The sequence below is a fragment of the Gymnodraco acuticeps genome, unplaced genomic scaffold, assembly GCF_902827175.1.
Source record: "Gymnodraco acuticeps unplaced genomic scaffold, fGymAcu1.1, whole genome shotgun sequence".
NCBI classification, from domain to species: domain Eukaryota; kingdom Metazoa; phylum Chordata; class Actinopteri; order Perciformes; family Bathydraconidae; genus Gymnodraco; species Gymnodraco acuticeps.
The window spans coordinates 3,667,062-3,694,012 of NW_022990966.1; the positions used below are offsets into that span (position 1 = coordinate 3,667,062).

At 39.5% G+C, this 26,951-nt stretch overlaps 2 protein-coding genes across 23 annotated transcripts in view; one reads left to right on the forward strand and one right to left on the reverse strand.

The window, feature by feature from the left end:
• The window catches only part of mark3a (MAP/microtubule affinity-regulating kinase 3a), a 59,377-nt gene extending 37,375 nt beyond the window's left edge, over positions 1 to 22,002 (forward strand). For 4 of the 20 annotated variants that reach the window (XM_034235227.1, XM_034235228.1, XM_034235219.1 and 1 more), the window contains exons 11-18: positions 1,048 to 1,160; positions 1,604 to 1,754; positions 6,751 to 6,962; positions 7,558 to 7,661; positions 11,573 to 11,845; positions 13,613 to 13,639; positions 19,874 to 19,918; positions 21,083 to 22,002. In XM_034235227.1, the coding sequence (XP_034091118.1) occupies positions 1,048 to 1,160; positions 1,604 to 1,754; positions 6,751 to 6,962; positions 7,558 to 7,661; positions 11,573 to 11,845; positions 13,613 to 13,639; positions 19,874 to 19,918; positions 21,083 to 21,428 (1,271 nt within the window). In that variant the 3' untranslated portion in view covers positions 21,429 to 22,002. Of the gene's footprint in view, positions 1 to 1,047; positions 1,161 to 1,603; positions 1,755 to 6,750; positions 6,963 to 7,557; positions 7,662 to 8,432; positions 8,635 to 11,572; positions 11,846 to 13,612; positions 13,640 to 17,293; positions 17,374 to 17,546; positions 17,595 to 19,873; positions 19,919 to 21,082 lie in introns of those variants that run through there. The other 16 variants (XM_034235234.1, XM_034235224.1, XM_034235226.1 and 13 more) reach the window with 10 other exon arrangements.
• Positions 22,003 to 22,850: 848 nt separating this feature from the next.
• On the reverse strand, positions 22,851 to 26,163 carry ckba (creatine kinase, brain a). 3 transcript variants are annotated; one of them, XM_034235328.1, is made up of 8 exons: positions 26,029 to 26,163; positions 25,418 to 25,619; positions 24,547 to 24,701; positions 24,335 to 24,467; positions 23,901 to 24,072; positions 23,676 to 23,799; positions 23,371 to 23,560; positions 22,851 to 23,181 (listed from the first exon to the last, which is right to left on the reverse strand). In XM_034235328.1, the coding sequence occupies exons 2-8, from the start codon at positions 25,608 to 25,610 to the stop codon at positions 23,003 to 23,005; spliced, it is 1,146 nt and encodes a 381-aa protein (XP_034091219.1). In that variant the 5' UTR covers positions 25,611 to 25,619; positions 26,029 to 26,163; the 3' UTR covers positions 22,851 to 23,002. The 3 variants fall into 3 exon arrangements, with proteins under 3 accessions (XP_034091219.1, XP_034091220.1, XP_034091221.1); XM_034235329.1 differs by having other exon boundaries at positions 25,418 to 25,657; positions 26,029 to 26,154; XM_034235330.1 differs by lacking the exons at positions 25,418 to 25,619; positions 26,029 to 26,163 and adding an exon at positions 24,808 to 25,306.
• Positions 26,164 to 26,951: the final 788 nt, after the last annotated feature.

The following is a 26,951-nucleotide window of genomic DNA, read 5'->3' on the forward strand; positions in this document are numbered from 1 at the left end:
ATACAAATTCAAAAATCACTGACATAAACATTAACTATGTAGTACTGGGAGGAAGGAGCTCAGAAAACATACTTCTTATCGATGTATTCTATATTAATCATATAACATAATCCATTTTGCTTTGTTTCCAGGCTTGTTAGATATAATTATCAAACTTAAACAGCCACTCCAGTTTTCTCTCATCCGTACACCAGACTATTTCAGGGCTTTTCAGGGTGATTTCATGGGACATTAACTCTTAAATCATCACATTACGTGCAGCACTAGAGGAAATGTGACTCACTTTCCCACTTCACTAAAATCAGAGACATGCTGCGATGGTTACACTCATTACTCCTAACATCCCAGTTACACTTTTTAAAGGAGCATCTCTTTTTTTTATTACAGCAGCAGGAGTAATTTTACATTTGGACTTACTCTATTTCATCGGATTTGTTTTGTTTGTCTTTAATCAGGAAGCTCTATTTTATGGCACACCTAAGGACAAATTACATATATTAGAAACAACATCAAAACAAAACAATGACACATGTTCCATCTGAAGTTTATTAAAAATAATCATCACTAAACTTGTTTATTTTAGTCTTGGCTCAAAGTCATTTCCTAAAATGAAACATTTAGAGATTAATCCGATGTTTTTCAATATCCAACAACAAAAAGGACGGTGGTGGCGAAGTCCTTAGGGACTTGGCTTGGCAACTGGAAGGTCACCAGTTCAAGTCCCGGAAAGACCAAGTGCTACCGAGGTGTCCCTGAGCAAGGCACCGTCCCCTACACGATCCCCGGGTGCCGTACATAATGGCAGCACACTGCTCCTAACACTAGGATGGGTCAAATGCAGAGAAACCGTTTTGTTACATAGTACCTGTACTACGTAATGACAATAAGTTGAATCTAAATCTAAAATCTAAAAAAAAAGCTGTCTTTTTGTCGCCTGTTGGGCAAAACCCCTTGTGCTTTCTGTCATTTTGTAGTATAAATCCTGCTTTTTTCAAATGCTGGTTGTAATATATTTAATGAGCTCATGTGTTATGGTTTCCCCTCCAGATGTGATGGTGGGGATGGGCTACAACCTGGAGGAGATCCAGGAGTCTTTGGCTAAGATGAAGTACGACGAGATCACAGCCACCTACCTGCTGCTGGGCAGGAAGGCCTCCGAGGTGAGAACACAGACCTCTTATCAGTGCTTTACATATCATAACCATAATACATTTAATGAAAATGTAGCTTTTTTTTAGGTATTTTAAGATGCTTTATAAAGAGAAACAACATTTTATACCATCATACAAAATATCCAACCTTAGATTTAAAATAAGTACAATTTTCTATCAAAATCTTTTATAAAAAGTACAAAGGTATTCATATCAAGATACACAAAATGTTCCTAATGCTGGTAAAGGTGAAGCTATTGTTAGACTGCTGGGTAATTTTAACCTTAAATACAACAATTTATTTGAAGTAATTTATGTTTTGTATTGTAATCTTAATCTGCAATGACTAGCGCTGTCAAATATATAGTCAAGTAAAGGGAGCACCTTTTAAATATGTATTTGAGTAACTACCACTGATAATAAACACTCATGTACTGCGTGTTTTGTCCCAGATGGAGCCCAGTGAGTCGGCCTCCAACAGTAACCTCTCTCTGGCCAAACCCAGGCCCAACAGCGAGGTCAACGGACAGTCGCCGTCACACCTCAAAATCCAGAGGAGCGTCTCCTCCTCCAATCACAAGCAGAGACGTTACAGCGAACAAGGTGAGAAGAACGAGGGGATGGATGATGATGATGATGATGATGAATGATGATGATGATGATGATGATGATGATGATGATGATGATGATGATGATGATGATGATGATGATGAAGTTAACTGGATACAGAGGCACAAGTTAATAATTCCTTAAAAAGTTGCTCAGCGGCGCCATAAAACGTTCGACTTCTGATAAATAACATTTCCAGGACCTTTCTGGGGTCTTTTGGATTTGAACTCTGCGTTCTGCTTAAGCCTCTCTAATAAATGGAGAGGGGCGAATAACTCCCTACTTACATTTGTCAGGGTTCGTACGGGTGCTTGAAATCCTTGAAAATGCTTGAAATTTGACTTGGTGTTTTCAAGGTTGGGAAAGTGCTTGAATTTTGGGAATGGTGCTTGAAATTGAGATAAAGTGCTTGAAAATGTAAATGCTTTACTTTTACAATAAATTGCTGTCTGACTGAATAGTTCGCTTTTTAGATTAAAAGAAAAATAATTGCTTCGCTTCTAAAACAGCTCCGCTGCGGCCTTCCCGCGCTGTGCACGCGACCTGCAAGTGTTTGTGTTACGTGTGACCTGGGCATTCTGATGAGAGTGATAGATGACTGTGTGCCAGGAGGTTGCAGTTTCAACGAGCGTTGGCTAGCAGAAGACAAATACAAGCCATGGCTAAGACGAGGGTCAAGCCCACGAGTAGCCTCCTGCAAAGTTTGCAAAAATAATGATGCGAGAGTCTGCGCTGACGAGCCACATGAAAGGTACGCCGTAGTAGAGCATTTTAGATTAGGCTAACGTTGCATGTTACGTTTGTTTAAGCTAACGTTAGCGAGCTGATTAGCGAACTCGATGAGGGATAATAATAATAATTGCAGGGGACGATCATTTCAGAGGAGCGTACCTATGTTATGTGCGTTACAGTCGCCATCGTGTGGTGTTCAGAGGATAAAGCACTCACGGCATTTCGTGTTATAGACACGAAATATAATCTATTGATTCGACACGGAGCGATTTTGAAAGCAATGTATTTCTACTGGTAGTATGTTTCGTGCCTAAACCAAATGTGACTTGCTCTCTCGAAATCAGTCACATTGACCCGAAGACACATGTTCGTTTGTATTACTGGTCTGGGGGAAGCTCGCGAGTGTGTTTGTGTATTTTTGCGTTTGTGTACCGGGGAAACACTCACAAGAAACACCGGCTGTTGTTATGCTTGCTGTGATGTTACATTAGTCCGTTCTCTGCTTGTAATTATGCCGAAGCTTCAAAGTTGTATTTATCATCTGAATTTGCCGAAACAAGTTTAATATTCTGAAAGCCAAGACTTTGTTTATTTGAAAACCGATGAAAACAAACTGTCTTTTATCTAAAATTGAAGTATTATACAAGTAAAACTACATTTTGCTTTAATCCCATGTAATTGTAGAATGAACACAGTCTTCCTTTGAACATGTATAAGTCAGGTGTCTTGAGTAGTCAGCATTACCTACAAATTATTGTACACATTTGTAAATATTATTTTCCACTTGTTACCATTGTGAGTCTATTTTTATGCAGCTCTGCGTGATTTTGTGGCTACAATTCAGACTAATACGCTACCAGAGGTAGAAAAAGTACTCGATCTTGTACTTGAGTAAAAGTAGAAGTACCAGAGTGTAGGAATACTCTGTCACAGTAAAAGTCCTGCATTCAAAATGTTCCTCAAGTAAAAGTAGAAAAGTATTATCATCCAAATCTAGTTAAAGTACCGACAGTAAAAGTAGTCGTTGTGCAGATTGGTCCATTTCAGAATAATATATATGATATGTTTTATAATGATTGATCATTAAAGTGTTCTCAAAGCTGGTAAAGGTGCAGCTAGTTTGAATGGCTTTGTATACTGCAGGGTAGCTGGTGGATTTACTCCAGGTGGAACTAAAGTCTGATTCAACACTTGGTTATATTTCACATCATTCATCATCTGTGAAGTAACTAAAGGTATTAAATACATGTAGTGGAGTAGAAGTACACCATGTACCTCTGAACTGTAGTGGAGTAGAAGTACACCATGTACCTCTGAACTGTAGTGGAGTAGAAGTACACCATGTACCTCTGAACTGTAGAGGAGTAGAAGTACACCATGTACCTCTGAACTGTAGTGGAGTAGAAGTACACCATGTACCTCTGAACTGTAGAGGAGTAGAAGTACACCATGTACCTCTGAACTGTAGTGGAGTAGAAGTACACCATGTACCTCTGAACTGTAGTGGAGTAGAAGTACACCATGTACCTCTGAACTGTAGAGGAGTATAAGTACACCATGTACCTCTGAACTGTAGTGGAGTAAAAGTACACCATGTACCTCTGACTTGTGTTTACTGCCAACCTAAAAGTACCTCAAAAATAGTAATCAATAATGTATTGAAAAGTTATTTGGCTGATTGTTTTATATCGGCTCAGACAGGTTATATGGGACATACAGATGGGTCACTCATTTTGAAATATTAAACTTAGTTTTCTTTTCTTTAATTGTTCATCCTCGTGTAGAAGGCTATCACGAAACACACATTTGGTTGTTTATAGCATAAAGAACATCTGATTTAATGTGAGGTAGGGAAATAATCATTTGAGTATGTGTATATAAATATGTAATTTACAACAGCTGTAAGCTGCTGGAAAAGCTGGAAAATGCACCTTGAAAATGCTTGAAAAGTGCTTGAATTTGACTTTGGAAAAGGTGTAAGAACCCTGATTTGTCTATAAGAGCATTTTCCTAATTTTTGGACCTTATGGCTAATTCAGGTGTTGGTACTAGGAGGTTTATTTCCCTAAAAAAATAATGATATTCTGATTTACAGACGTCTCTTTCCTAATGTAAGTCAATGGGGAACAGTGTTTATGGACCCCATGGCATCACATAACTGACTAAGACGTTGTCATTCATGTTTTACCACAAAAACAATAGCCGCTTTCACACCAAGTACTTTGCCGTACTTAGTTCCCAGCACTAAGTTCCCCTATGGAACTAAAGAGCCGATCGCGTTCACACCGGAATAAGTCCCTGAGGGAAGATTACGCGAATGAAGCCGCTGACGTCACTTCTTCTGCTTCTACTGAAGCCTTCCGAGTAAATCGCCAGAACGCCGACACCTCCTCATCTCCACCGCTCCCATGTTTTATTTTGTGTTGCCATAAGTTAGTTTCTCTGCGTTGGTGCGTGGGGCTAATGCTAATGCTAATAATGCTAATGCCAGCAAATACAATGGCGGCTGTCACTACCCGATCCGTCCCCCTGCCCGATCTGTACTGCGCATGTGCGAGATGGTCCGCCATATTGGAGAACTCTGGACGGCAACCCAAGTAGGACACTTGACACAGTGGCTTTTGGCAAAGCACAAAAATAAAACTCGAGAGAGATGAGTTATTGTTATTACAACGTGACTTCACAATTATTTAACAACTCTTTTTATTGTTTTTTTTTATTTGGGGTTAAGTACATTGTCAGAATAAGTGAGGAATGAATGTAACTTCTGTTAGACATTCACAGTAAATATGTATTCAGTATGATCGCTGTCTAACAGAAGTTAAATCCATTTCTCACTTATTCTGACAATGTACTTAACCCCAAATAAAAGAACCCAATAAAAAGAGTTGTTAAATAATAGTGAAGTCACGTTGCATCATCTCTCTCGAGTTTTCTTTTTCAGCTTTGCCAAAAGCCACTGTGTCAAGTGTCCTTCTTGGGTTGCCGTCCGGAGTTCTCCAATATGGCGGACCATCTCGCACATGCGCAGTACAGATCGGGCAGGGGGACGGATCGGGTAGTGACAGCGGCTTCACAAAACCTTTCAGAGTTTTACGGGGCGTGGTTTGCAAGTCGCCCAGCCAATCAGAAATTGGAACTTTTTTCTCCCAGGAAAGTACCACCTCTCTAGCAGGCACTAAAAAGGGGGGAAAAGTTCTCATGAACTAAGTTCTCTTTTTGGTGTGAACGCAAAATCCCAGGAACTATCGGAACTAAACGGGAAAAGTATGGGGAAAAGTACTCCGGTGAGAAAGCGCCTAAAGTGCTTCAAAGCCTGGCACCCCTTATGTGGGATTAGTAGGACTCAACATTTAGTTTCCTCAATAAATGATCAAACATTGAAAAAGCCCAGAGCCCAACCTGTGCTGTGCCTCTCCCTCCTGATAAAGGTTGTTTCAGTCAGTAGCTCTTTGTCTGGCTGATACAAATCTGTTAAATCAAACACGGTCACATGACGGAGGCCCTTTAACCTTCAGCTTATTTACACAGCTCAGTGCTGCTCACTCTGACTGAACGCTTTGTCAATAACTCCAGTTTGTACTGCTTTCCTCTTCCTGTTAGATCTGCAGCTTAAATGGCTACACTACACGCTTTAAAGAAACATAAATCATAGAAATTAATCACCTTTTAAAGAATACCATGGCTGTGTGTATATTGTAACATTTTACAAATGACATACAATCACAGTTCGACACTTTGAGAGGTGCAACCAAAGGTTATTTTAATTATCAGTTAAGCTGCTGATTATTTCTCAATTGAAAATAATTGTTTTGGTCTTCAAAGTGTCTGTGATAAATTACGTTTTTTTGGACTGTAGATTAAACGAAACTAGCAAATAAATCAGGAGAACAAAACCATCAAATTTGAGAAGCTGGAACAACTGATTTTCTTGCTTAAGCAATCATCCAAATTGTTGTTGAATAGTTTTCTGTTCACCGACTAGTCAACTCATTATATCTGCTCAAGCCACACGTCTTTTTTTTGTGGTGGTGTGGCTTAAATCTAATTTAATTTGCAGACGTTTTTTTCAACTATGAACTAAATCACCCTGCATGAATGTTCTGATGATCACACCCTCAGTCACTTTGAGTCATTCCTTTTTCTAAATCTAGGTCGTCTCAGTTTAGATAAAAACACATTTTTAAAGAAGTGTTTTTTGCCAGAGGTACAAACAGCCTGTCTGAGTCACCGCGCCTCACATCTGCCTCCCTTTCAGTCGGTCAGAACGTCACCCCGGGGACGTCTCACCCAAAGAGGAGTCAGACCACCACGGCGGAGAACAGCGCCAAGGAGGAAGGAGGCGTCCAGCTGCGTAAGCCCAGCACCCCGGGGGGCCGCCCGCCCGCCAGCCCCCTGCTGGGCAACGCCAACAACCCCAACAAGGCCGACATCCCCGACCGCAGGAAAGGCGCCACAATCACCCCCGCCGTGAGTTACCTTATCAGATCAAATGCTAATTGACCTCGTTTATCCTGTGGTTAAAGTGGAAAACTAATTAATTCTAGCAGAGTTAAATAAGTAACACAAGCCAAGAGCAAGCATCTTTCCAGTATCACTAAAAAGGATCTATTGTATCTTCTCAGACCTTAAAATATTTCAAACACACGGTTCTATCTGGATGAAATATATTTCTAATCCAAAAAGCTATAAACTGTGTGAAATATAAAAGAAACTGTGGTTGTTAGAGAAGTGTTTTTGTATGTGTCATGTGCTTATGGTTCCTTTTTTATGTATAGAAATGAGTTTGTGCAAATTCTTGATAGTTTGGAAAAGGATTCATTTTAGCCGTTATCTTTGTAAGATTATAAATATGCTTGATTTTTGAATATCTTCCTATAAAAGTCTTTCTTTTCAACACCATAAATGATTGGATTTCTACTCATGGAAAGTATACAAATGCTTTCTTGTTTTTACTTTACAAAGAAACTGTTGGTCCTATTATATCAAATGTCTTACTTGAAACAGAGTCCTCCATGTATGTGCTTTTATATAAATTGAGTGCCTCGGCTGATTTCCTCTGCAGAATAACACCGCGTCGGCAGGAATGACCCGGAGGAACACGTACGTCTGCAGCGACAGAAACAACACTGACCGCCTCTCAGTCATCCCCAACGGGAAGGAGAACAGGTGAGAGGATGTTTGTCGGCTTTGACCTGGTTTCATCACAAAGCAACATCAAATCTGTGTCAGCTTAGAGTACAGAAAGGTGACCCCTAAAAGCTTTTAGTTAATGAACAGTTTTTATTGAGATTATCAACCCTTTACGTTATTGTAGAACCTTTTAAATAGAGGCCAGTATGTTTTATTTAGAGCTCGTTCTACCCAACAAGGTTAGTGAATCTGCAAAAACACAAACAAAAGCCTTCTTAACTCGCACAGAACCCGGCATTTTGCATTTGAGGGCCTGATTCATCCAAGCAAACTAAATCTCTTTTGGCACAAAGTACAGAAAGCTGACTGCTTTTTCTTTCTAGATTCATTTTCTTGTTGTGCAACCTTTGCATTGGAGCGAGTATTTTTCTACTTTTATTTCAAGCTTTCTCTTTTTCACAAGGGAAAGGTGACATATTTTCATTCAAGAGCTGTCATTTGAGATCCTTTGTGAATCCAATGCTTATGATGGTCGACTACAATACTAATTCATATTTATACACAAACATATTAGCCTCCTCAACTCATACCGAACTCTAACAGCAGCGTTTCACAACTTGAGGCACATTAATTTGTAAAAGGGAATTCAGGATCCTACGAAAACATTTCCTTTTTTGTTTCATCCTTTTTTATTTCTACTCTTTTTTTCTTGTAATCACTTTCCCCTTTTCTCATCATCTTATTTTTTTCGTTTCTGCCTGTGTTTCTGGTTTGGTTGGGGTTTTGTTTTCACTGTGGCATGAGCAGCATGAGCGAGATGGCTTGTGCCACTAGCCCCTCCTCCTCCTCTGGCTTTGCGGCCGCTGCGTTTGCGGCCTCGTCCAGCTCGGTGCGGCTGAGGTATCAGAACGTGGGCCCGTTGTACATGGGCCAGGCGGGCTGGGCCACGCTGCCCCACTCCTACTACGCTCTGGACTACTACTCGCCCAAGTAAGACGGCAGGGCTTCCAAAACATCTTCCCCCCCCCCCCCCCCCCCCCCCCCCCCGTCTGTCTCATGCCTCAGCTCCGGCCCCTCGCTAACCCTCACATCCAGCCAGCTTCACTCTGTAACCCGCCACTAAACCATGGACACCATTTCCTGCAAAGAACAGAAAGGAGGGCCACTTAGTTTCTGGTTGTCAGTGTCTGAAATGTATGCTCATCGGTCACAAGCAGGTGAAAGAAAAATACATTTTAAAGGAGTGTTCCTGCGAATGCTTGAAAAGTCTTAGGTTGAGAATACGTTGCGCTAAAAGGAAGTCAAAATGTTTTTTTCTAGCATGACGCCATGATAAAAAACAGACCCATTAGTCTTGATGAGTAGAAGTTAATGGTGGCTGCATATAACAACAGCAAAAACACATTTTGCAGTATAATTCAAACACAAGCATTTTTTATAAAAAAACATACCTTTTTTCGCAAAAACATTTAGCAGGTGTGCTACTTGTCTGTGCAAGTACAAAGTGTAATAAAGAGTAAGATGTAAGCATTAAAGCATGAATGTTGATGTACAGAAGGGTATAGCAACCCTATTTTAAGTGTAATTTAAAACAAAAATGTACTGAGTTCCTGTGAAACTTAAATGCTGCAGTTTTTGGCCTTTCTGAAAGGGCTGCAGTTGGCTTCATTACAAACTTCTGCAACTGTTCAACAAACTACTTGACCTCTGCGTGGCACGTTCTCTTCTCTACAAACCAAAACTAACCTGCTAGACGACGTATTTCTTTTAAAACCAGTTGGTAAAGATTGTCGTCCTTGTTGTGTAACTTTAGTCCTCGTTTTCAACCCTTCTCCCTTTAATAAGCTTGTGAAATATTTCCTTTGTTCGAAACAGCTGCAGAAGATGTCTGAACCTAACCAGGGTACAAAAAGCACCTGTGGAATCATTATCTTATATATTAGCTTACCCTGAGTGTCATTGTCACTTTACAATGTATTGTTGAGAATGAAATGATTTAATGTTGGCTCTCTTCAGCAAATGATTGAAGCAAAATAACTTGTGGATCAAGAAGAGGGATAGGGCAATCACCAAAGTCAAAATTAGAGCGGATGCTAATCCAATCGGGAAAACATGAAAGCAAAACAACTGTATAAACTACATAACAGCATCTATTACTGTAGCAGATTCACTTTAGTAATTTATCCACCAAAACAAACACTTTCACCTGCGTGTAAACATGTTGGCTGTTGATTTCAGACGCTGCTAAAGTGGAGGCACATGTAGAGAAGAATATGAATCCTCACACTGAAATCAAGCTGCCACGCTTTGATGAACGAGCTCCTAAGCTCTGTGTGTGATGATATTTTTCCACGTTTGCATCACCTCTCCTTCTGCCAACCACAAACTGGAGGAGTCTCGCTGCAGACATTTGCAAAAACAGAACTCTTCACAGCGCTGCTCACGATCTCTCCTCCTCATCCTCTGCCGTGACCTCTGACCCCTGATCTTCTCCGTCTGGATCCTCCTCCACCTGTTGGTGTCCGACACGATGAGCCGAGCCCCCCCCCCCCCCTCCTCCCCCCATCGTCTGTTTCTGTTTAGTCTCTAACTGATCAGGGACTAAACTCACTCTTCTCATTGTGCACGACAGGAGCTTGGTGGTCAGGGTGGGAAATTAAATCCCTCAAATCCCCCTACTTCTACAGCCTTTTCTTTTCCTTAAATGTTCTTTGGCTGAATTTATGTACGTAATCTCCCACTTTAATATTTATTCAAAAGAACAGTACCCCCCATCAAATCTGAAATGCATATTTGTGTTCACTTTCCTGTAGTACAACTTGCAGGATGTTGGCATTATCAGCCGTAGAGATGACGCTTTCTCTCCAATATTACAGAACTAGATGGCACTTTGTTTGTGTTTCTCAAAACTGCATAATTTACATTAAAAAAAAAGAAAGAACTCCACAGTAATGTCTCTTTCCAGAAATCGTGACTCAACTGTTGTGAACAGATTCACGTAGGAACTTTTCTACTCAATCCACCAGCCTATGTGATTGGATGATTTGCATTTTTATTTAATTTCCTACCCTGTTGACCTCTAACATGCAAGAATCATTCACTTCAAACCCATGGCAATTCTAGAAATCCACAAACTCTACGCCGTTTTTTATGATAAGAAATGTAATATAATATGAAAATGCGATGTAAGAATAAGCCGTTGCAGCAGTAGTATGATTATGATTCAAACTATGAAGCAACCTTTGGTTTTTACTGTCACTTTTTTTGGGAGGGAAATTTAGCAGAAGATATTTCAAATGCACCACTACATAAAGAAAAGGTTCATAAAAGTGTAATTATTCTGAGAAAACAATTAAAAACTGATGCTTATTGTGAATTATGCCTGCAGTAGATAGCTGAATACAATTATACTTTGCACACGGATTTAGCAATAAGGAAGTACTTGTGGCTTCTCGCTTAGGTTCAGCATATTATGACTTTTATGAAATGAGCTTTTACAGAAGAAAACAACAAACTCATTTGGATGAGTTTTTGTGTATCAGGAACTAAAACACTGTTATCAAATGAAGTCGATCTCCATGTTTCAGACTTTTAGGGTTAGGGGACTGCATTCCCCGTTTAACGCGTTGAGTTTGGACACGAAGAGAAGCTACGTTTCTCTCGTATACATTTACTGCTCTGTTATCAGAAAATATCACAGATTTTCTCTACTAAATGTATGAATTTAAATTCATACATTTTTATTTAAAATGTTTAGCCACCAATAGCCCTGATACACCCAAGTAGAATCCTCTATAAAATATGAAAACGTTATCTCCTTCACACCTACTATACCCTTTAATGACTAAAAGACTAATATAACCTACCAATACATCGAGGAACCCGTCTGCAGTGCAAAAACTGTTTTATTATTTAAACTCTCACACTAACTCCCCCCCCCCCCTCAGCAGTGTTGAAGCCTCCCCGGGCGACCAGAAGAACCCGGTGGCGTCGATCAACAGCATCGCCAACGCCTCCACCCCCGACCGCCTGCGCTTCCCTCGAGGGACGGCCAGCCGGAGCACCTTCCACGGCGGCCAGCTGAGAGACCGCCGCACGGCCACGTACAACGGCCCCCCCGCCTCGCCCACACTCTCCCACGACGCCACCCCACTCTCTCAGACCCGCAGCCGTGGAACCAGCAACCTGTTCTCCAAACTCACCTCCAAACTCACCCGCAGGTAAGCAAGAAAAAAAACACACCTCATGACACGCAAGCACCAAAGGGTTAGCCCTCTGCTTATTATCCTGTGACTCTTGTCTTTTCAAAATAAAAGCCAATAGGTAGGCGAGAAGAAAAACACCTCATGACTCTGAAGCACTAAGGGTTGGGGTTTAGCTCTTTCTGTTCACTTTAAAATGTACATTTAATAACATAGTTTACGGACATTTAAACAAATATTCAATTGATTTAAATCCTGAAACAGAAAGAAGACTCCAGCCCTCTGCTTATTCTCCTGGGACTGCCCATCCACACAGTGCCTTGTAGCGTTAGGATGATTGATTACTTTCTTTGGGATCCCTTCACCGTCCTGTACGATGTGATTTATTTTCAAGTCTATGTTGTTTATCCGTCGCTGCCTGGACGCCTGCCACAGAGGCATGAAACCACTCTGAACGAGCCTCAATTTGACCTGAATTTGGGATATTTGAACAATTACAGCGATGAGTCTGGAATTGTAATTCATTAGAAACGTTTGCTGATAATTTTTCTTGCCTAACAGTCATGAAGAGATCTTTTCATGGCGTGAATATTCTCAGAAATAACACCTCGAGTTTGTGTTGTTCGGTCTAAATCTGGACTTTTTTTCACACCATTCTTTCACAAGCAAACCGGAACTTGTAAAAATAACTTTTAATGAATAACTAAAGAAATGATTCAGCCAAAAAGGAAATAAACCAGCCTCTTAAATGTGAATATTGGCAGATTTCTTATAAACTGAATACCTGGAGGTGTTGGAGCGTGGGTTGAACCAAACATTTAAGCCTTTACTTTGGTCGCGTGTCAGCGGGGGAAAATAACTACGAACATTTACTTAACTTTTTTCAATGTAGGCTACCTTACACTTCTACGCTCCTACATCTCAGAGGGAAAGACTCGCCTCCTCTACATTATTGAATGGCTTAAGTAGCATTTCAGATCATTTGTATTATTAAGAAATATTAAAATAAAAACAAATAAATAATATTACAGACTAAACTAATCAGCAGTATATAACGTTATTACATTAAAAAAATGAACACATTCATGCTTAAATAATTATAAACCCATTATATTAGTAATATTCTAGCATGGGTCATTCTGCATAACTTGTAATTAAATAAGTATATTTTTACACGGCAGTATAATTCATTTGACCTAATTTAGGGATCTGATAGACTTGTGTGTCGATCACCACAATAATAATTGCTACCATTTTAAGTATTTTTACGATTAATCCTGCCATTTAAATCTTTTTTACATTAACTTGGAAACGTGGAAAACCGCAGAGGGACATTTTAAACACATTTTACAGCAATTTTTTTTTTTATTTCAAGATAAATAGAGAAATCCATAATACAAATAATTGATAAATGCAGCTCTACTGAATACTTCTTCCACTATTGGCTGTAGGACTTTTTTTTGTTGAATATCCATTTCATTTTCTGGCATTTTTAATCCCCAAAAATTGCTCCGAAAGAAGAAAAATGATCAGCAAACAATGAGAACAACACCTGCATTAAAAGGCTCTTAAAGTGGCAGCCAGGCCAGCGACTCCTGCAATGACCGAACAAAAATGAGGAATTGAAATCATTTGATCATTAATGCAAATAAAATAATAATGTTTCCACTGTTGATGATTCCAAGCACCCCATTGTTGTTCCCTCATTCAGATCCTCACCCCCTCTCCCTCCTCTCACTCCTCCTTTCACCATTTTCACTGTTTCTTTGTCTGATTCTGTTGTAGAAACATGTCATTCAGATTTACCAAAAGGTAGGACTCTTGTACTGCCTTTCTTTCCGCTCTGTGCCAAATAACAAAAGCACTGGAAATTCTATGAAACTCTGCAGACGTGTGAGGCTGCTGGCACTCAACTAACACACCGCTTGGCAGGGAAAAAACTCTGGGTACATTTACACACATTTTATAGTCAGCTAATGTGTTTAAAATAAAGTTTCCAGTCATATTACAATAACAATTTGACAATTACATTTGTCAATATTTTTTGTTAGAGGAATATTTTGGCTAATACGCTTATTTGCTCCCTTGCCGAGAGCTCGAATATTTATTAACGTTGGTTAGCTTAGCTTAGCATAAAGACTGGAAGCAGAGGGAAACTACTAGCCTGTCTCCGTCCCAAGCTAATGCAATGAAACACCTCTAAAGTGCACTAATTTACACATTCCCAAATTCATTTTCAATTTCATAAACAAACACTGAGAATAAATCTGTCAAATCTGTCAATGGTTGTAAGACGTAACCATGTATGCGACTACAGATAAAAGCAATACTTCGGATTTTTTGTTTTGTTATTTAGGTCGGTTATTAAGTGAACTTTGTATTGATCTATTATTTTGTCTACCCCTTTTTATATAAATGAGTTTAGGCATAATATAAGAAACACCTCTCTATAACAACATAAAGTTTAATACCACCACAAACTAGTTGGAAGTTATAACTATAAGTGAGCTTCAGACACATTTGATTTCGTACATTTGTATAGAGCCAGGCTAGCAGTTTCCCTCTGCTTCCAGTCTTTATGCTAAGCTAACTAGCTGCTGGCTGTGTCTTCATCATATCAACTGAATTATGAGAGTGGTATTCTTATCTTTCCCTCTGGAAGATATTGAATCAGGGTATTTTCCAAAACCTCTAAACAATTCCTTCTTTATCCGTTAAGATCCAGCAAAGATGATTTTCTTAGTTCAGCATTAATCTGGTTTGAATTGGTGTGTGTGTGTGTGTGTGTGTGTGTGTAAATGTACCCAGTGCTGCTGTGGTTGGTCTCTGATTGGTAGTCTGGTTTACCATTCAGTCGATTTTACCCACAGCAACAACGCAGCATCTTGCCACTAATCGATTGCTGATGCATGCATGAGAGGGGGGGGGGGGGGGTTTACAGCTGCTGTTGACTTGTGGTTTGTTTTTCTCACCACATTGATTGTTGTTATCGACCTAACTCTCTCTGCTGATGAAACTGCACACTTTAAACGAAGCCTTGAACACCTTACTGCTGCATTTATTCACCTTAAAACAAATGTTACTTTTGTATGTGTTAAAGTCTCACTGACTCAGACGTGATTTTGTCAGGTGGATTTGATCCAGTTGCAACTTCATAAAGAGCTTCAATTATTTATTTTGTTCTTTCTTGTAAACACCACATTTGTGTAGATTGCTGTGTAAGTGTAGGACTTTGGTTAAAACAACCAAAATATATGTTTTCATTTAATGTGAGTTCTTGGGCAACATCTGATGTTCCTGAACTGGATTGATTAGCTTTGGTGATCACTATAAGAACCATTTTTAAGTTGAAAACCAGTGAGAGCTTCAGTCCGGGCATCAGGGGGGGCGGGGGTGGTTTTCTTCGATTAGAATTCATGAATCCGTTTATGTAAGCTGTAAATCACCATAAATACTGAATGTACTCAACAATATCCATCTGTCTTTTTAAAAAAAGAATCTGCAATAGGGTATTTAACAGAAATCATAAAGGACTGTAAATAAAAGTTATCAGCTTTGAGAATAGTTTTGAACAAATACAATCTTACATTTTGACTCATTAATGGCTGAAGATGTGGATACTGTTTTCTTTTAACACACGGTATACTCAAATCTCCTCCATCGCTTTATCATCTAAGGACAACACTGACAAGTTCATTCAACACACATTTTTATTATAAATACATTATTTTATTTCAATTCATTTACGATATATTTTCTTTGATGTCGCTGAATAGTTTGATCTAAAATATGTTGAAAGCTAGTGGCAGAAATGTCTTTAATGCATTTAGTGGCTCGTTAGCCAGCATTATTCAGAAGTATATGAATCTCTCATTTACACGAAGGCTTCCTTTCATCCCCGTTTTTGTCCCCGATTACTTACTTAATATTGTCTCTAGGTTGAGTACTATCTGACTCAACAATAAGTACATATATTGTATGAAAACGTACAAATAATCCCATTAAATCTACTTCCTCTTCAACCCTCTCATGGTTAGAAGTGCATCATTAATCATTTTAGAGGTTTATCACATTAAACCTTGTTGTTTCCCGGGTACATTTTACAAAATGTTTCCCACTAATGTCATGACATTTCAAATAAAACCTAACAAGCCAAATAAGTTTTATATACCAGTTTATTAAAGCACATTTATTGAATATATACCAGATCCAGGCTCTTATAGTAGTCTTTATAATATAGCAGTATGAGCTGTGGCCTCTGAGGGGCAGCAGAGGGTTTTTGGCCCTCGCAGGCCACCGTCCGGAGGCTCGTGGCGCCCTCTAGTGGCGGATTGGTGAACTGTCTTCTTCCTCCGGTATCGTCTTCATCATCACCATCCTCCCATCTCACTCTTTTCACCTTTTTTTATGTTTTTTTGTGTTTGTCTTCATTTTCAGTTGTGACAAAATCTTTTGAACTGTTTTCAGATCAGTCAAGAATATAACTAGATGCATCAAGAGGTGATATTGTTAGTTTAACAATTACAAATCTCAACCATCGACGCTGCAACTATCAGCTGTTTTTAATTTATGATTTATTTATTGATTATTTTCTTAATTATTATTATTTTTTTAATGTTAAGAAATGTTTGAATTTTTTTAATGTTCTCCTTTTAAGCCAAACTAAACAATAACAATCTAGTTGTAATATAATGAAAGGAGTTGTCGGTGTGAGTCCAGAGCAGTGATTGGTCCAGAGGCTTCATGTTTAAATAAAGTGAGGAACTAAAACTTAAAGCACCGATAACTATTGATAATCAATAGTTTGAAGTAATGTTCATACAACATTTAGTTTGAAACATCTAGGGTGTGAACATTCCTTGTTTGTTTTAGTTTTATTTTTTATTTAACTTATCATAAACTCAATATATTTGGGGGATTAAAATACACCAGCTTGAAAGTTAAGAAACTCGGACGGATATTTTTCTTACTATTTTCGGACACATTTTATTATTGGATAGTAGTTTAGTCGATAAAAATAATACGTATATAAATATATAATAACATAAATAAAATAAAAAGTCTATTCTCTATTTCATAGTCTTAGTTAAGGACTTTTTGCTTCTTATAATGAACATTTAGGAAGCTTTTACTTTTGCACTCAAATTTTAATTGTGTAAAACGATAACATTATATATTTATATATCAGTTATATTTTTGACTTTCCTCGTAACATTTTACTTAATTTTGTCGCCTTCCATTTGAACATTTTGGGATTTTAGCGGGTGAGTTTTATCATGTTCCTCTTCCTCAGGACATTGTTAGTCAGTCACCTCCCTCCTCTTCCTCCTCCTCCTCCTCTTCCTCCTCCTCCTGTTCCTCCTCCTGTTCCTCCTCCTGTTCCTCTTCCTCACAGTTTGTGTGTTTCTTGTCCTCCTAACCGTCCTTGTCCTTTAACCTTTGACCTCTTGCTGCTCTTCCTCTCAGGGTCAGTATTGACCCGGCCAAACGGCAGGCGGCCAAATCAGGTCCGGCCGCCCCCCCCACCCCGGGAGGAAAACCCCTTAGTAAGTCTCTCCTGCAGCCTGTCCTTCCTGCCGTCTCATCCTCCTCCATCTTTTTTTACGCCCACGTCCATTTCCATTTTAATATTCTTTCCCTCTCTCTTTTTTTTAATTTTTTTTTATTGTCATGTGACCATTGAGGAATTTTTTTTCAGATTCCCATTTTGTCTTTTCAGATTCAGGAGCGGAAGATATAGAGAGTTGTAGGAAGATGAAGATCTAGAGTAAGGGGCTGTTTTTCAATCCCTCAATCTCTCGAGTCTTGAGTTATGTGGAGGATTTCCTCACCCTCTCACCCCCCCCCCCCTCTCTCACCCCTCGGTCTCTCTGAGCGATGCAGGACTTATTTATGTCGGTCCTCGTCTGTCCGTTTGTCTCCTCGTTGTCTCTCAAGCTGTCGGGGAGTATGGAGTCACTTCCTCTTCCTCCTCCTCCTCCTCCTCCTCTTCCTCCTCTTCGTCCTGTTTTGATTTTTCTCTGTTCTCCGGACTGCAATGCATGCTGGGAGCCTGTTAACCCTGTCCTGTGAGAGGAGCCTTTTCTGCTTATTTAGCTTTTATAATGTCATCTTTGGTGATTTGACTCAGACGTCCTGATTCTGTTCAATCTGCAACAAACTAAGGACCGAGGGTAATATATGCTGTGGAGATTGTAAAGCCCTCTGAGAGACATTTGTATTTTGTGATATTCGGCTATATAAATAGAATATGATTTGATATAGGGCTGGGTTAAATCTAATATAAAGTTGTTTTTGATCAAATACCTCTATCTGTATTGTGGTGATATTGTAGGGTTGATTATTGGTGCTTTCAGAAATTACTAAAACAATGATATTTTTGGTGGATTATCATTAGTTGTGTGGTTATAATTGCTAAGTGGGTAAAGTAAAATGAATAGAGTATCTAGAACAGTACAGACAATTATATCCGTGAACTATAATGCAGCCTTTAAAACCAGAAAAAGACATTTGTGTGATATCTAGTGTCAAATAAAGACTTTGATACATATATTTCCCAGCCCTCATAAATGTGATAGCTTGACACACATCTTTTTAAGACAAATATATAAGAGATGGCAGAAAACTGTCTGGAGATGTTTCCCCTTTCTCTGTTTTATGTCCATTAAAGGAAAGTCTTTTAGTTTTGGACTGACAAAAGAAGACATGTAAAGACATCCCGCTGGACTTTTAGAAACTGGGCTGGACATGTTTGCACTATTTTCTGACCTAACATCGGTTAGCTGCAGCCCGGCAGTATAGGATATTTAGATTTGGAATAAGGTCAAAGTAAAATGTATTAAATATGATGAAATCCCGATGATCTTCTGCTGAATGATGTCAGGGAACATTTGGTTTTATTTTTAGGTCTGCGAGTTTCTCTTTGTAGCCTTTTTTTCTGCATCAACCTAGAAAAGATGTGTCCTAGTTTTCTTTGTGGACTCAGCTTTCCCCGAGGATATTATAACGTCAAGATAGATTCTTTACGAAGGGACCAGAGAGCAAAGACAGATAGTCAGAAACAAGATCCCATCTTCATCGAGTTATACGACCGATATTAATTATTGCTAAAAAGGAACAGGCTGATAATTCAATATTATTCTCTTTTTTAAAACTGGATTTCATCAAATGATGTAGATCACATTAATACTAAACTCATTGTCTTTAAAATGGACAACAATACATGACCAAATTAAGGTTTTTGGCACATTTCTAACCTTTTTAAGGTTACCCTCTTTAAATGTGTAGCAATGGAAGACAGCTTTTATGTGTTAGACGGATTTAAATGTATATTTTTAGTTAAATATTGAAATTTCATCGAATACATTTAAATCAGTAATTGTGCGTACATGTGCTTATCAATAAGGGGCCATACAAATATTTGAATCTGTGAAAATATAAAATTAAAATAAATACACCAGTTAATCAAATAAATGTGAAAATATAAATAATGGAGAAAAGTATTTGTTTATATATTTCTGTTGGATATTTATTTAGTCACAAGTTGATTCTTGCAGTTTTTTATTATTTTACAGATAAGGAATAATGATCTTGCTTTAGAGCTGTTTTCTGCCTTAATATAGATTGTAAATGTGTGTTTCAGGAGTACAGATAAATAAAAAAAACATCTAAGAGAAATCCCAGCACCATCACCCCCCTTTAAATATTGTATTTAGAACCCACCTGATCCCACCTGTTTGCTGTACTCAATGTTACTTTTCTGTTTTGGATGCAAAACCTGATCATTTCTGTATTTAAATTTCTTTTTTTTTAAAGTTTTAAATCACCATCTGAACATTTATCACTGTTTTTATTTTTGTCATGCTTCTTCACTGGAAGTCAAATCATATTTTTGTGTTTGTTTTCTCTGTGTGGCTCCTGTTGTGTCACTCCTTATATAAACGTCACATATTCTTTTTTTTTTGTGGTATTAATATTCTTGTCGTGCACAATCCACATCTCTGTTCTTCTTTTTTCCTCCCTGTCCGATCTTCTCGTGCTCCTCAGAGTCTCAACCGAGTTTGAGAGAAACGGGAGACTTGAGGGCTCAAGGTGAGGAAACATTTAAATGTGTCGGCCATCTTTACACCCTTTGTTGCTCGTCCCTCTGCGCAGGAATCCCTCTCTGCTTTGTCTGAAAACCTGTGTTGCATTTAGCTTGTTTTCTATTGTTATGTTTGCATGGCATTTGTGTTCTTGTTTACCTGAGAAATGCTTCAAATACCCCCTCTTGCATAATGAACGTTTTAAATGCACAGCATGGGTGTGTCTAGCACCACTTTACAAACACCTGTTGGGAAATCATTTGCTTTCAAGCTGGGAGTAAGATGAGAAGCTAAGCCAATATCATTCTCACACTCTAGATATAACATTTATTTATAGTAAATGTGTAGCTTCATTTCTGTTAACATTGGGAGGAGACATGCTAGCAGTTTCCCTCTGCTTCCATTCTTTGTGCTAAGCTAACTGACTGCTAGCTGCTTTAGCTTCATATATATTGTGGGGACTGGAGAGCGGTATCCTCTCATCTAACTCTCTGTGAATTCTCTCAAAAGACCCAACTGTACTTCCTTATTTGACCAGCTGCTCTGACTGGTGCTCACTGCATGCTATGTATACGAATACAATGTTGTTTGTCGGTTTATTAGGTCCATTGTAGGTTCAAGACGATACACATTAACAGCCAGGCGAGGGGGTTACATTCTGGGAAGTAACTTTCCCATGATTTAAATTTACAAGAGAATAAACTCTCACATATTCAAACCAAAAAAACATTTTGAATTTGAATGAATGAATCTGGGGTTTTCTAAGACGGCCATTTGCAATATAAAAACTTGCACATTTTTAAAAGAAAAAAACTTGAGAATTCTGAGTTTAAATCATGCAATTGCAAGAAAGACCTATTCAATGATCTTAGATATAAGTAAAAGGTTTACAAGAAAGATGACAGAATATTCAAGCAGTTTTCAGATAATGTATAAGGTTTTTTTATGTTCCACTTTATTGTAAAAGAATATCACTTTTTTTGTAACTTTCAGACTTTAATCTCAGAATATCCACGTTTTTTCCTTCTCATTTTTAGTAATAGAAATGTGTTTTTATTAATGAAGTCCTTCTCGTAATAATACCCAACAACAGCCTTAATACACCGTCCTAAAGCGGGGAATCAAACCTGCCAACACTAAAACACCCTTTTGTGTTTCTTTCTCCCAACAGTCGCCATGTACCTGGGGATCAAAAAGGGGAAAATAAAGACAGTAAACCCCGCTCCCTCAGATTCACTTGGAGTATGAGGACCACCAGCTCCATGGAGCCTTGTGAGATCATGCGGGAGATTCGCAAGGTGCTCGACGCCAACAACTGCGACTTCGAACAGCAAGAGAATTTCCTGCTTCTGTGCGTGCACGGGGACGGGCACGCAGAGAACCTGGTGCAGTGGGAGATGGAGGTCTGCAAGCTGCCCAGACTCTCGCTCAACGGCGTGCGCTTCAAACGGATATCCGGATCATCCATCGCTTTCAAAAACATTGCATCCAAAGTGTCCAACGAGTTAAAGCTATGAACAAAAGGGTTTAAAAAAAGTATACATATATATATCTAGAAGTATTTAAGCTGTACAATCATCCAAGTAGCAGTTTCCAAATGTCTCCTTTTTTTAAAAACAAAATACAGAGTATGTATTGAATATTATAATGTATAGATTAAGGCTTTTGGCAATAATCACTGATACTAATATCTCAGTCTATTCTGGCCACACCGGGTCAACATTAACGAGTTGAATATGATTTGTCATGCTGTGAATGTGGACAAAAAAAGAAAACATTTCTAGTCTTTATTTATTTCATCTTTTGGTTTTTTTCCTGGATAAAAATAAGAAAAAAATTACGTAGCGTTGTTTTTTTGTTTGTTTTCAGTGTAAATAATGTATCTTTTCTTTCAAGACGGCTTCACTGCAATACTCATTTTGTTTTTCTTTTGTATTTCGTTCAAAAAGTAGAGATGGGGTAAGTCCGTGTAAATGCTCACATGGTTTAGGGTCACTCATGTCTCAATTAAAAGTGTCTGTCGACTTGAACGTCTCACGCTGATCATTTGTATCCTGACACCATGAAAATATAAAAACGTGTTTCCTTCAATTCTGCTGCTTCTGTGTGGAGCTTCATTTCAGAAACACACATTTTAGTTATTTATAAAAGGTTTAAAAATAAAAAGCCCTTAAATATGGTTTTGTGCATTAAGAGAAACATTCTGGAAATATGGGTTACTTTAAAACACTAGTTTACCAAACAATATGTACTGTATTGTTTCTTTTGAGGTCAATTGGGTGACAAACCATGATTTTGATCTATTAAGACTACAAACCCCATCCTCCACTTTCTCTAAATGAAATGTAACAGCTGTTGAGTTCAACAGCTGATTCTACTTGGTTTGGTATGGACTGCAGAATAAAGACAAACGAGCTCTATGTATAATTGAGCTTACATAAAGTTGGGAAATCGATGAGAATTTAAAAACCTTTCAGAGCCTGTGTCCACCTCATGTCATTACTTCGCTAATATGAGTTATAACACTGGCGCCTACATTTCCCATAATGCAACCCATTAGCACAAGCCTCCTGAACTGGCAAAGTTAATGTATGATCTCTAAAGTAAATACATCCTTGAAGCCGCTTTAAATGTCTCTAAAAAATGTTGATGCTGAAAGACGAGTCTCAGGTATAGATAAACGGTACTTTTGCATAATTCCTTGTTGACAGTGTTCAAGATGTAATGCTTTCATGGCCTGATGTTATTGTAGGTCCAGCTCATGGTAAGATTCTTTTAAATGTTAATCTGCCAACATTTGGCTGGTGCTGGTTTAGCTGCATTTGGGAGACGAGGGCAGCTAAAGCTTAAAGCAAAGTAGTGAACCCTTTATGTTAGATCTGAAGTTATCATGAAACTGAGAATGAAAACTGAAAATCTCGGTGCAGGAATCACAAGAATTTGAACCAGAACATTTTTTTATTTCATTGCCATCCTCACAGGTTTTAAATACACAAACAAAATCCAAACTGTGATACAGAATGCATTCAGGGACAGAGTCAATCATTCAGGGGGGGAGGGCCGTGTGAGGTTTATGGGCGTCAGGATGTGTTTACTTCTGGGCGGGCATGATGTCGTCCATGGACTGGCCCTTCTCCAGCTTCTTCTCCATCTCCACCATCAGCCTGACGCCATCCACCACCATCTGCACCAGCTCCACCTCGGAGAAGCCCAGCCTGTCGGCGTTGGAGATGTCGAACACTCCGCCCACAGCGGCTGTGTCCACGCCACCTGAGGGGCAAGACAATACATGTCATTACCCGAGCTGATCCAAAGACTACAACGATGCCGAGAAGTGGGCTGAATGTCAGTCAATATGACACGCAGACTCCACTTTAGCAGGAGATGCGTTTCTAACTGTTTGAAAAATATAGATTTTGAGTTGAGACACTATTGAACAATTATGAAAGATGTACAAACCGGTTCCACGCTTCTGGAGCCTCAGCTTCTTGAGAATATCCTCAAACTTGGCATTTTTGCTCAAGTTGGGCAGCTTCACGTGCACACCGGCACGCAGACCGGTGCCCAGGTTGGATGGGCAGGTGAGGACGTAGCCCAGGTGCTCGTTCCACATGAATTCATGTTTCCTCTCCTTGAACAGGGTCTCAATCTGAACACAAGAACCAGGATGATTAGGTCTTTTAAAGATCAAGGCTGCATCAAATGCAGAACCATTTACACAAAACAGACTTGCGCTACAGATAAACTTTGCATTTCCTGCCAACCTTGGTGAGTCCGGTGCAGAAGCGGTTGAACACTTCCTTCATGTTGCCACCTTTCTGCATGGAGATAACACGCAGATGGTCCTCCTCATTCACCCACACAAGGAAGGTCTTGTTGTCGTTGTGCCTGAATAGAAAAACATTTACATTCTTTAGTTTTGATCTTAAATTAGATTTCAGCAAACTAAAAACACAAGGTTGTGAGACAAGAATATTTTTAGGTCTCACCAGATGCCCCTGGCGTCGGGCCAGTCACGGCCCATTCCGGAGGCCAGCAGCAGAGGAGACACTGGCTTGTCAAACAGGAAGTGGTCGTCGATGAGCTGCTGCTGCTCAGCATCTGACATGTTCTTCAGGGCGTAGTACTTCCCCTGCAGGTCTCCACTCAGAGAGTCCAGAGCTGCAGATGAACGAACATTAATGGTGCGCATTTGGAGCGGTCATGTACTGTATTCTGTTATTCCTCCTGCTACCACTAGAGGGAACCCCCTGCCACACAAATGAGGACCAGCAGCATCATCTGACTTCAGTAAGCATCACGGGTTTAGGCCTCAACCCTAATGCAGCTTATGCAACAGAATCATCCTGTCTCCATCTGTCAGCGACTCAGGACAGGAGTCGAGTTCCTGCACAGTCAAAAACATGTTTGAGTGTCCTCTTACCCTCGATGGAGAGCTGCTCCACAGCACGCCTCTCTCCTCGGCTGCAGTGAGGTGGCAGGCAGAAGCCACGGACGCTGCGGCCTGTTCGCACGCGAGAGCTCAGGACGTAGTCTGAGTCAAGGTCGTCACCTCCCTGAGGAGGACACACACACGTTAGCTTCTCTGCACAGTGTTGCCGTCGGCCATTTTACCTGAGCAGAGGGCTGCGGTACCTTCAGGTTATCTGGGTTGATGTCAGTCTTGTGCTTGTCTGAGGGTTTGTAGCCTCCATGCCTGTCCTCGATGACGGGGTCCAGCAGCTCCTTGAAGACCTCGTATGTCTCCTCGTCTCCGGCGACGCAGCCCACAGTCATGATGAAGGGGTGGCCTACACACAAGGTCAAAAGGTCACAACGGAGACAGGACAGGAAGACACACTGACCAACATCCTCACTACCTCAATGTGCTCTCTGGATGGGACTGCATTACTGTACCAGGATTATCAACTCCTGTCTGAATGACACCATCTATGGTGAAGCCGTTGGGTGTAGCCCGCTCTCTCAGCTCCTTGTAGATGTCCAAGGTTAAGACCTTGGACATGTGGTTGTTATGCTGACTGAGGTCTGGATACTCATCCTCAGGTGAAAGCCTCTTCAGCGTCAGCTTGGCCATATTGTCACAACTAAACAAACACATTCTAAAAAGGTGAGCAGAGGCACCGGCTACACTGACCAGGGTCATCTGAATACTCTGAAAAACACTTCAGATGTTACAATTAAATACACACTGCAAACTGTAGGTGACATAAAACAGTTAAAGCAGCAGTGGATTATCAGCCGCCCTGCATACATTATGTAACCCTGCTAATCTTTAACGTTTGCTATAAAACTGCGTAATGAGATAATGGTGGCCCATTTAGAGGATGATGACAAGGTTTCTGAATATTTCAGCTCTTCATATGTTTCTAAATGTTGGTCACAGTTTATCCCCTTGGCAAGGTCACAGTACAGAAAGGCGTAAGCACAGAGCCGCTGCGGCCATTAAACGCGATCGCTGAGGCGGAACAGATGGCTGTTCTCGCTGAAAAGCCTCTTTGGTTTTTACCTGGGTTATCAATCCCAGTCTGAATGACATCATCCAGAGTAAATCCGCTGGGCGTCTCTTTGCTCCTCAGATTCTCGTACATGGCAGGAGTCAGGATCTTGGCCATATGATTGTTGTGTTTGCTGAGGTCAGGATACTCCTGATCCGAAGCGTATTTCATCTTCATCGTGTTGTGCGTGTTACCGAAAGGCATGGTTGCTCCCTGGGCGGAGGATGGAAGGAAGAGACGATGAAAAGCAGCTAAATGAAACGGAATGTAGAGCGTGCACAGTCAGCATCGACAGTTTGTACGGAGATTATCGTTCATGTTACATTTTAGCTCAAATGACGATGACATATCCTACAGTGAACACGGTGTCCTGAAGGCGTTTTAGCAGGTGCAGAAATGTGCATCACACAACCCCTATGAAACATATTTTGCATCGTATAATGTAATATTATTGTATTACAGTGACTCTAACAGATTAAATAAATGCTTGCAGTAAAAATACGACATATTCATTGGGCCGATATAATCTCTCTCCACCGCCCAGATATCAATTAATCGGTTAAAATCTCCAATAATCCGCCTGTGTGACGGAATTTCGCGTTTATTTCAATAAAGTGCCTACCTGCTGTCGAATTTGAGGACTAGAACTAATACCAGTGGAGACAAAGATCCCAATTGTTCGAAACGAGGAGCTCACAAACGAACAGTATGCGTCCCAGCAGATCTCCGCTCAGAATGAAGATTTCAGATGGTCATTTATAGGACACCGTCTCTCCTCCCATTGGTGGGTATTTGTAGTCCATTCATTTAATTGGACGCGCTCTGTGTGAAGTAGGAAATCCTTCTTGCATGCACAGATTAAACCCATAATTTATTATTTTGTGCCATGAAGTGTAATTTGCAAAGGAATTATTCTGACCCAGCGTTTATTTTCTATAAAACGAATCACCTGTTATTTCACCATGCTCCAGAAGTACGTGGAACTCTAGGAAATCTTTCGTAAAGAGACGCAATGATTATTTATCTAGATCTAATTCACAGCCATAGTAACAGGTTACATTTCACAAATAAATGTCTTTTACATTCAAATAAATAAAACAGATGATATTAAATATGTGTTTAAAAGATATGTTATATTTTGAGATTGAGCAGTATCAGACAAATGAAATTAAAAACGGATTTTTTCTCTCAAAATAAAATAGGTAAATAAATACACTTGATGAAGATAAATTAATTGTTTCTATATTAATTAAGAGCAATAATAACTAAGAAAGCCTAACAACGTTGGTTGCTCAATGTTGATACGTACATGTTCATAACAATAATCCTGTAATTTAACTGAAACACAATTCTAAATAAAAAACCTTAACTTGCTACCTGTTTTGTTTTTTTACAGTGTGATACTTATATTCGATATATTTAGATATAGTGGTTTATTTTTCACGCTACAACATAAACATGGTTTAATTATTATTTACAAAAGGCACCTTTAGTAAACAAGCTTTTTTTTTGTTGTTGTACCTTTGTGTGTACCTAGCAGGAAAA

Excerpts from the sequence above, each read along its gene's own strand:
- ckba (XM_034235330.1), bottom strand. The coding sequence starts at position 25,054 with ATGACCCTGGTCAGTGTAGCCGGTGCCTCTGCTCACCTTTTTAGAATG. Across the intron at positions 24,702-24,807 it reads GACAGGAGTTGATAATCCTG|GCCACCCCTTCATCATGACT; the intron begins GTACAGTAATGC and ends CCTTGTGTGTAG. Across the intron at positions 23,182-23,370 it reads GCTCCAGAAGCGTGGAACCG|GTGGCGTGGACACAGCCGCT; the intron begins GTTTGTACATCT and ends CTTGCCCCTCAG.